The sequence below is a fragment of the Myxocyprinus asiaticus genome, chromosome 11 (assembly GCF_019703515.2).
Source record: "Myxocyprinus asiaticus isolate MX2 ecotype Aquarium Trade chromosome 11, UBuf_Myxa_2, whole genome shotgun sequence".
Lineage (NCBI taxonomy): Eukaryota > Metazoa > Chordata > Actinopteri > Cypriniformes > Catostomidae > Myxocyprinus > Myxocyprinus asiaticus.
This window is the reverse complement of record NC_059354.1, coordinates 41355755-41366780: the sequence shown is the minus strand read 5'-3', so window position 1 is coordinate 41366780 and position 11026 is coordinate 41355755. Positions and strand designations below refer to the sequence as shown.

The following is an 11026-nucleotide window of genomic DNA, read 5'->3' as shown; positions in this document are numbered from 1 at the left end:
TCACCTGGATATTATCAATCACTATAGACTGCACACTGTTTCCCACCTATACTGCTGCATCCATCCTAAACGTTTTCCCATATGGATCATGCATGGGAATCATTTCCAGAATGAAAACAGGATAATTTTAGCTTTTCAGCAGTGTTTCACCTGAGTAGGTTTGGGAATCAAGAATCGATTCAATTTAAAATATATATATACTGAAACCAAATGGTTTTCATGATGTTCGGTTCTGGTAATGGATCCCAAACATCTTCATTCTTCTGCCAATGTGGATGGAGCATTGTACTAAAATACTCGGTGTGCAGTGTTTACTGCAGTGCCTATTCAGTGTTGGGAAAAGAAATTGAGTTTTGAACTTGCAGTCGTAATTAAATATGATGAGAGAGAAAGACACCAAAATAATAGTCAGTTGTCCTGTCCACTAACAAATGACTCTTATGAGGCTATTCTTTTTGATGTATCTTTGAAATAGACTAATGAATCATCAGTTATTGATTTGAATCAGAGTTTTCTTGACAATGTCTGTCGAGTTGAAATAGACCACTATTTTTGTAAACATATTTTAATTCTCTTGTTCAGTGTTTCTGATTAGTACATAGTTAGGACCAGTTATTGGGGTTGGGGATGAAGGCTTCCTCAGTGGTAAAAGAATCATTATTGGAATTGTTAAAGAACTGTAATTGTTATGTGGAATTAGAACCAGAATAGAATAGTAAAATCCCTTATGATTCCCATCTCTACTCCTGAGCCATTTTTCAATTATGGGGTGAAGGTCTATCTTATTTCCTCTTGTTCTACTAATTAAACAATTACAATCAAACTTGTCATTAATCAGGATGCCTAATGAACAAGCTTATACCCCTAGTAATACTACCACTAAACTACCACTAAATGTAACTCATACTCAGCAAATGAGGGAACATAGAGGCTTGTGCAGGATTAGTGGAGGTGTGGTTTTATGGTTTTAATGCTGTAATGTGTGCTATGCTTTATTATATCATTACCATAAATTTAGACTAAAATGTTCAAACTGCGTGACTACAGTATGGTATGACTGAGATGTTATTTTTAGTTTTAATTACTCATAGAGCATTTATGACCTTGTGAAATATACAAACACAGTGTTTAAGCAGCAAAAGCAAAAAATAAAATTAGTGGGTGAATCTCACAAAACCTGTCAAGATCATGACTTGGTCATTTTACACCCCAAAATTAAAAACAAATAAGAAATTTTATTTTCCGCCCCCAAATTAAAAACAAATAAGAAATTATATTTAGTTTAAAGAAAGTGAAGCCTATTTAAAGACCATTCAGATTTTTACAGTGTGGCAATATTTTCATTACAATGAAGCACACATTCTCATTACTATAATGCAAAAAATAAAATAATAATAAGAATTCAATTTCTGTAATGCAAAAAAAACAAAAAACAAAAAAACATCTATACAGAATGTGTGTGTGTGTATGTGTGTGTATGTATATACAATATATATATATGTATATATAATTTAAATTGTACATTTATTTATATATCATGGTATTTGTACTGCATTTATTTATATTTTTACTTATATTTTGTTTTGTTTTACAGTAATGAGAATTAGCATTTAAAATAATGGTAATGACAAAAAACAATGCGCTTAATTGTTGTAAAAATAATATCACAATGCTCAAAATCGCAATAGTCCTAAAAATAGACTTCATTTTCATTAAACAAAATATAATTACTTATTTATTTTCTTATGATTTTGGGGTAAAATCCAACCTAGACTTGTTTTTTGGAGATTCACCCTAGTATGAACTCATCACAAGAGAAAACAAATGTGTCCTTGGTGAGAAATACTTGCTATGATTCTGCCAAGGACTTTTATGTGTGTGTGTGTATGTGTACACTGTGTATTAGAGTCCATGTATCTCAGCTTGTCCAGCCGTCTTAGTTTGCCAAAGGAATTGTGCTCCTGCCAATCAGTCTAGTGCTGCCATAAAGTGGGCCGCCCCCTGTGTTCTGACAGTCGTGCCACACATCTAATCGGTGTCCCTCCCTACAGCTCTGGAGGGGCTTCTATGATGTCTGGCCATTCAGGCACTCCCGCCGCAAGCACTGTGCAGGCTTCCACCAGTCCCCGCTGTGGCACCGACAGATGGTGCAGTCGTCCACCTTCACTTCGATGCCAGCTGGGATGATCGTCGTTCCAGCAAAGCAATTTGGACCTATCACATGGGAGAAACGAGGAGGTTTAAGGAAAGAAGAGATGAGAGAGAGCTCTCGTGAGTGTCTTTTGGAGGAGATGCTGGAGTGATTCAAAACTCAAGGGTGTTTGAAAGCGGAACAGACATATGGATGTTTTTCACAGGCATGCACCGATGGGCTTGTTTTTATAACACTAAAGCTCTTTTGCTGCTCTTTCTCCCTCTCTTTTTCTTCCTCTAAATCTCTCTGTCCTCTTGCTGGGACGCTTTGCATTCTAATGCACAACAGGCTGCAGAGGCTGGTGAACAGCCTGGCTGGCACTATGTGTGATCTGAGCACACTCAGTTCTGTTCCATTCTAGTGTGAGGTAAGAGCCTAGCAGATAACCTCTCTGACGTTCAAACACACAGTTGTTTAAACAAATTTTTGCTTTACCAGTGAACATCAAGTCTTCAAATGTGCAGCAATCTGGTCCCAAGTAAGGCTACAGAATTAACTGAATAACGTTGTTTAGGTTAGAACTAGCTTATTATCTCTAAAGACAAAATGCAATGGACAATGTTCAGTGTGTTGGTTATTGTGAATTATAAAACGGATATTTTCCTCCACCGAAAATGGAGAGTTTCGATAACACTCTACCGCATGCTTTGGAAAACGATGACGTTTTTAACAAAAACAGATTGTTGTGGATGTGGCCTTAGCTTAGTGAACTATATTACTGGATGAAAGACCTGTTTATTATTTACTATTAAAAAATTAACTATTTATTGAAAATTAGTGTCATATTTCTATTGCTGCCATTATGCAAAAGCAATAAGCCACTGGTCACGGTCAATTTACAGTTTAGTGGTCATTATACTGTACCTAAATATTTGATTGCAGAATACCATAACTGACAGATCAGAATGAATGACTCTAGAGGCCATGCAATATTTTTTTTATAACACCAATATTTTTATCAGTCTTAAATTAAATCAACAGCACTGTTTAAAAAAAAAAGTGGCAATGTGACTACCCCCACAGAGTTTTTTAGTTCCAAGGCTCTACTCATGGTCTCATCTATGAGAACAGTTTATATTCATTTATGTTCAGTACTATAAAGCGTGCTTCAACAGGACCATCCCCCAATGAGCACACATTAGTGGCCTGCTGTGGATTAAACCCCAAGCAGTTGGTTTAATTGCTCAGCAAATACAGCATCTATGCATTTAAGTCCATATTTACACATATAAATTAGCAGTAATAAATTCTGAATTATAAAAAATCAACTGTGGAATAGGCAGACTCGATGTGTAGGAATGATGGATAGTCGTGATAGTGGCCATAACATTCCTGTGATGAGTTTATGGGACAGTAATGCCTTTTCCACCATAAAACTGAAAGCTGAGGAGGACAGCCACATTTGTCTGAATGATTCTGGTGGTGTTTTATTTGTGCCTTGAAAGCAACTGACATTATATCAAAGGTATTGTCAAGGGATTTTTGAAAACCGAAATAAGCATTTTAAATAGATCAGCTCTAACTATTAAGTGTTGAAAGATAATTTTTACAATATTGTACAAAACTGTATCTTATTAAAAGAGACTTGCAGGGTGAGGGTTAAGAAATTATGGTGGTTGTTAAGTCTTTGTGTTTAGTAACAAAAAGGGGGCAGATTTGAGTGCAGGAAAAAGATGGGAAATTACCTCCTCTCTCAAAATTGTGCTTTTGAGTCAAAACCCATTTAAATCACATGAAATCAAATTTGACCCTTTCCTGAAACATATTCCTGGTCTTATTGTACACTGTTATATGTTATTGCAAATAAAAAAAAAAAAATGTGGCTTTGTAATCTTATATCATAATGCAATAACATGTTCAAACTCTGAAATGAAATTCCCTTTTGGATAATGTCAAAAATGTATCTTACATTTCATATCTGCTTATCCACACAATTTACTCTAGTCTAGTACAGTCCAGTGCGATGTTTAGTTTTATATCAGTAGTTATACAGTATATTATACAGGTGTTTATGCCAGAACTTTCATACTTTCATATGAATTTCATACAAAACAATTCATATGTATTATTCTTATTTTATAAGATATATTCATACAGCAGATACATTTCTTCTGAACGTATTAGACATCAAGACAAAGACAAAGTGAGGCAAATGCTTATTGCACTTGAATCATGAACTTGAATCTAGAACCCATTGGGCACGCAGAGTTCTTTAGAGATAATAGTAAAAGCTTGCTTAATAAGATTATTGTGGATTTGCTCTATTAAAGGGGTTTAACAGAATACCTGCAATGTAGTGATCACAGCACAGTAAAGAGAATTTTTTTTCTGTCAGAATTCTTTTTGTGGGTGGAAACAGATCTTCTTCTCAGAGACAACCCAGGATAAGACTGTGCAAAACAAAAGATACAAGATACTCAGCGTTTATCCTTATTGCTTCTGATCTCTCAGACATTATACCCTGGGCAACTATTTTTATTATTTGCAAATATAGAGATAAATGCCATCAACAATGCCATTTTTATGTTACAAGATTTCAACAAAGGCCAAGTGAATTTAATCGTAATTCACTTCAATGCTGCGTCAAGCTGATGCTATGGGAGACACGTATAGTATGTGGATCACGAGGTCTGAAGCCCTATATAGTCACGGCAATTTAAGGAGCTATGTCATGGGCTCCTTAAACATTAAGCGCTCACTACCACCCTCTCAAAGTTTCTTCTCTTCAAGTACACAAATTTGTCTCAGTCCATGTTGTTTCAAGCGAGTCATGCCGAAGCAAGGATTAAATTCTCCCTTTTTGAGTGGCAACACGTAAGGACATTGCTGAAAACAGCGTAACCTAAAAAATGTCCTGTGCTGCTTCCCTCATTGCAACAGACCAATGGAAACAACGGCACTTCATCGAGGCTCGCCATTTTCTCGCAGCAAGTGTGGGTGGGACATATCGAAGGGTTCATTCCCTCTTTTTAAATAGTCAATATATATATATATATATATATATATATATATATATATATATATATATATATTGGTTCACAGCCATGAACAATGATTTGCTACTTGCTAGTTGATTGCAGGTAGTATTGGGGGAGGGACATTCTCATTCTAGAGAGCATTTGATTGGACAAAAATCTATATAGTTCAGGCTGAGTAATTAATAATTTTGCTCTTTTTTCCCAGAAGAGAATGACTGTACATTTTAAATGTGCATATCTGCTGAAAGTTAATTTCACTGTTTAGCTATACCCGAGCATATGATCACAAAGCTAAGAGCAAGTTATTATATTTTGATTGAAGACTATGAAGACAAACATTTGATATTTACAGAAAATAAAAAGGGTCAGTTTTTGATGTTGACTTGAGTACAGGTAATCCATCCCCATCATTTTTAATGTGTGGTAGCATTATTTATGATTTATTTGATGATGAGATCTAAATCAGTAAAATATCAGCTGTAAAGAAGTATATTCACCATACATTCAGCACTTAAAAAATCATATAGAATTAATGTTTCAGCAAAAATGTAAGGCTGTTTGAGGACAAGCGAGTCCTTGAAAAGCCTACTGATTTGATGTGGCAGTATTGTTTGAAATATGTTTCTCACTCTGTGTCAGTGAAAGTCAGTGGGGCCGCATATTGCAAAATGAGTTCAAGCATCATGACCTCCATTTAACTGTGGGGGGAAACAACTAGATTACCTTTTAACCACATCACAGACATGTTAATAGACTTGCAACAGGGCAGTTGGGTTAGCAGTGCACAAATTGCTTTACTGCCAAGAAAATGTTGCATGCTCCTTAGAGACCTGAAAGGGTCTTACAGTACATGCACTTGAATATTTGATTTCTATAGTAAAAATTAAGAACTGTTGGCAAGAGTGCAAAACAGAAGTTAGGACATGCAGCATTAGATCTCCTTTGGTATTAAAAAAATAAAAATAAAAATAATATAGGGCTGGAATGACACAATGTTGAGTAATTGATGACAAAATAGTAATTTTGGGGTAAATTATTCCAATAAGGTCACCCATACACTTCTTTCTACTTGCTGAACATTGAACACTTGCTGAAGTTACTCTGTAGCAGTGGAGGCCCACATCACTGCCATAAGGTTAGCCTGCAACCCACAAGCATCCAATAAATATGGTAACCACTGAAGCCACGGAGAGATGGTTTCCCACGATTGGCCCACCCACATACTGTAGAAACATGGCCAACTGTCTTTCCAACAATGTACAAACTGAGCTTAGTATTGCTGGACAAACTTCTCATTAACATGGGATTTAAAAGGTTGCTTCAAGAAGCAAGCCAAGTGATTATTTTATCAAAATAATCATTAGGAATTCAAAATCAGAATTCAAAAATAATACCTGAAAAAAAGATTTTCATGTGCCAGTTCCTTTTATCAAAAGTACTACGTTCCAGCAAGTTTAATTAAAGGTGAAATGTGTAATTCAGAGTCTGGGGACGGAGCTTCAACTTCTCTTAAGAGATTATGGGAAAGAGATATAACTTGGTATTGGAGGAGGGAGTGTGGGCTAGGATTCTAAAAAATGTATATTGGACACCCTCTAGATTGTATAGACTTGGTCTTAAAGATACAACCACCTGCTGGTGATGCCAATCAGAAGATGGGGACACAACCCATGTTTTTTGGGGATGTGTTAAGATACAAGAATTTTGGTTGAAGATACAGAGATTTATGTGTGACTTTTTGGACACACAATTTTCATTTTTCCCATACTCTGCATTTTGGGTGTTGGGGCGGTCATTCATTTTGGGGATAGCCACTTGAAAGGTTGGGTCCTGGCCGGAGTTATGGTTGCCAGGCGAATCATTCTTAGGGGGTGGAAGACGGCTGGGGCGCCTTCGTTTTGGGAGTGGTGTGCGGGGAGATGGATGGAGTGGCAGCATTTGAGGAGGTGATTTATGGAAGGTTGGGAAAATGGGATTTGTTTAATAGGAAGTGGGGTGGATATTTAGCTTTTTTGGAGGGTTCTTGGGGAGGGGCAGTGGAGAGAGATTTTTTATTTAAAATGTAAAAATTTTAGTTTGATGTGTATGTGCACTCTTGTTTTTTGAAGGTATATTTTTTAGGTTTTTTTTTTATGTTATAATTGTAAGTGACAACTGTAGTGTGTGTTTGTGTCGGGGGGGGGGGGTGGTGGGTGTTTGGGGGGAGGGGTTTAATTTATATAACTGATTCCGTATTTTATGTTGTGTTTATCTGTTTTGTGGATGGAATCAATAAAACATTTTAATAAAAAAAAAAAAAAAAAAAAAAGGTGAAATGTGTAATTGTTTTGGTATTTAAATTAGGGCTGGGAAATTTTACGTATTAATTTCTGCAATTAGTAATTTTAGTTTAAAGCATTTAAAATGTTACGCAATTTACGCAAAATACTTCACACGATAGTAGAAAGGTGTCCCGAGTTGATCCTGGCAGGCCACTCAGCTTTACAGGCTATAATTAGGATAGGGCAGGGTTTGGCCTTCTACTTCCTGCCAGGAACAAACCCAGGCACTTTTGTACAATGGGCAAAACTTCACCAATGTTCTTCCCCACTTTCTGTCACTAACACTGGGATATATACATTTTCTGTGCGTGACGTATGTCTCGTTCATAATAAACATGGGAGCGGATTTACTGTACTGAGAATGTCACACGAAAACCCTCACTGACTTTCATCTGATCCCGCTTCAAAAGCAAAACCATCCGAGAGTGACCAGAGACTGTGAAGGACGTGGCCATTCAGTCTCTACAAGCATACCTGGCAGAAGCTTGCTGAACAGCCACGTCCTTCACAGTCATCACAGGCAGCCAGAGAAAATAAAAGTCTTGAAATTTTAAACTTCAGCAGATTAAACTTCAGCATTCAGTGTGTTTTATGTCTGTATGTGTTGTGTCTAATAATACATTTTCGATGTACACTGAAGTTTCTCTTGCCAATACAATTTTATATGAATTGAATATGCCCATTTGATACTTTTATTTAAAAAAGTCCACTGGAAAACACCAGAAGATTTTGCCCAAATTGTAATTACAACATGTCCACTGATTTTATGGCATGTATACATTTATTGTATAAAATATTAATACCTGTAAAAATCTGTCTAATTAACTCTATCCGCCAAAAAATATATATATTGCAAGTTCTTTAAGACAAAGTATAAAGTAAATATATTCATGATGATTTTTTAAAATGCTTGTTATAATGTATCATATACCGTAATTTAATCGTGATTAATCACAGAAAAAATTTACAATTAATTAGTTAACAATTTCTAATCAATTTAAAGCCCAAATTTAAATACTTCCTTTTTTTTTTCAGTTTTATTTAGATATAAGTAAGCCATTGGTAAAGGTGACAACTACAGTTGAAGTCAGAAGTTAACATACACTTAGGTTGAAATAATTAAAACTAATTTTTGTTTGTTTGTTTTGATTTTCTCCCCTTTTCTCCCCAATTTGGAATGTCCAATTTCCAATGTGCTCTAAGTCCTCGTGGTGGCATAGCTACTCGCCACAAACCGGGTGGCGGAGGACGAATCTCAGTTGCTTCCGTGTCTGAGACTGTCAATCTGCGCATCTTATCACGTGGCTTGTTGAGCGTGTAACCACGGAGACATAGCGTGTGTGGAGGCTTCACACTATTCTCCGCGGCATCCATGCACAACTCACCACGCGCCCCACCGAGAGCAAGAACCAAATTATAGTGACCATGAGGAGGTTACCCCATGTGACTCTACCCTCCCTAGCAACTGCACCAATTTGGTTGCTTAGGAGACCTGGCTGGAGTCACTCAGCATGCCCTGGATTCGAACTTACAACTCCAGGGGTGGTAGCCAGCGTCTTTATTCGCTGAGGGAAGGTTGTGCATGACATGAGTAATGTTTCCAACAATTGTTTAAAGACAGATTGTTTCAATTTTAATTGACTATATCACAATTTCAGGGGGTCAGAAGTTTACATATACTAAGTTAACTGTGCCTTTAAGCAACTTGGAAAATTCCAGAAAATGATGTCAAGCCTTTAGACAATTAGCCAATTAGCTTCTGATAGGAGGTGTACTGAATTGGAGGTGTACCTGTGGATGTATTTTAAGGCCTACCTTCAAACTCAGTGCCTGTTTGCTTGACATCATGGGAAAATCAAAAGAAATCAGCCAAGACCTCAGAAAAAAAATTGTGGACCTCCACAAGACTGGTTCATCCTTGGGAGCAATTTCCAAATGCATGAAGGTTCCACGTTCATCTGTACAAACCCCCACACACCATGGAACCACGCAGCCATCATACCGCTCAGGAAGGAGACACATTCTGTTTCCTAGAGATGAACGTTGTTTGATGCGAAAAGTGGAAATCAATCTCAGAACAACAGCAAAGGACCTTGTGAAGATTCTGAAGAAAACAGGTAGACAAGTATCTATATCTACAGTAAAAACAAGTCATTTATCGACAAAACCTGAAAGGCTGCTTAGCACGGAAGAAGCCACTGCTCCAAAACTGCCATAAAAAAGCCAGACTACAGTTTGCAAGTGCACATGAGGACAAAGATCTTACTTTTTGGAGAAATGCCCTCTGGTCTTATGAAACAGAAATTGAACTGTTTGGCCATAATGACCATCGTTATGTTTGGAGGAAAAAGAGTGAGGCTTGCAAGCTGAAGAACACCATCCCAACCGTGAAGCATGGGGCTGGCAGCATCATGTTGTGGGGGTGCTTTGCTGCAGGAGGGACTGGTGCACTTCACAAAATAGGTGGCATCATGAGGAAGGAAAATTATATAGATATTTTGAAGCAACATCTCACGACATCAGCCAGAATGTTAAAGCTCGGTCGCAAATGGGTCTTCCAAATGGACAATGACCCCAAGCATACCTCCAAAGTTGTTGCAAAATGGCTTAAGGACAACAAAGTCAAGGTATTGGAGTGGCCATCGCAAAGCCCTGACCTCAATCTGATAGAAAATTTGTGGGCAGAACTGAAAAAGCATGTGCGAGAAAAGAGTCCTACAAACCTGACTCCAAAATTCCAGCAACGTATTGTGAGAAGCTTGTGGAAGGCTACCCTAAACATTTGACCTAAGTTAGACAATTTAAAGGCAATGCTACCAAATACTAACAAATTGTATATAAACTTCTGACCCACTGGGAATGTGATGAAAGAAAATCTGAAATAAATAATTCTCTCTACTATTATTCTGACATTTCACATTCTTTTTTTTTTTTTTTTTCCCTTTTCTCCCCAATTTGGAATGCCCAATTCCCAATGCACTCTAAGTCCTCATGGTGGTGTAGTGACTCAATTTGGGTGGCGGAGGACGAATCTCAGCTGCCTCCATGTCTGAGACTCTCAATACGCACATCTTATAACGTGGCTTGTTGAGCGCATTACCATGGAGACCTAGCGTGTGTGGAGGCTTCACGCTATTCTCCGTGGCATCCACGCACAACTCACCACACATCCCACCAAGAGTGAGAACCACATTATGGCGACCATGAGGAGGTTAACCCAACATGACTCTACCCACCCTGGCAACTGGGCCAACTGGTTGCTTAGGAAGCCTGACTGGAGTCACTCATTACACCCTGGATTCAAACTTGCAACTCCAGGTGTGGCAATCAGCGTCTTTACTTGCTGAGCTACCCAGGCCCCTGACATTTCACATTCTTAAAATAAAGTAGTAATCCATTTTTTTGTCATTAACAATTTGCATTGATTCCAAACTTCAATTAACACAAACAACACATGAAAACATGGAATCAACTTTTATCAATATATGCCCTCCCCCCTCCCATCACCCAACATACATCCAAGTGGTCAGACA

General features: G+C 37.5%; 1 protein-coding gene across 1 annotated transcript in view; it reads right to left on the bottom strand.

Moving 5' to 3' along the window:
* Positions 1-1728: 1728 nt before the first annotated feature.
* Positions 1729-11026, bottom strand: part of LOC127448522 (von Willebrand factor C domain-containing protein 2-like) — a 47321-nt gene continuing 38023 nt past the window's right edge. The window contains exon 4 of the mRNA XM_051711140.1: positions 1729-2214. Coding sequence (XP_051567100.1) covers positions 2066-2214 — 149 coding nt within the window. The 3' untranslated portion in view covers positions 1729-2065. The remainder of the gene's footprint in view (positions 2215-11026) is intronic.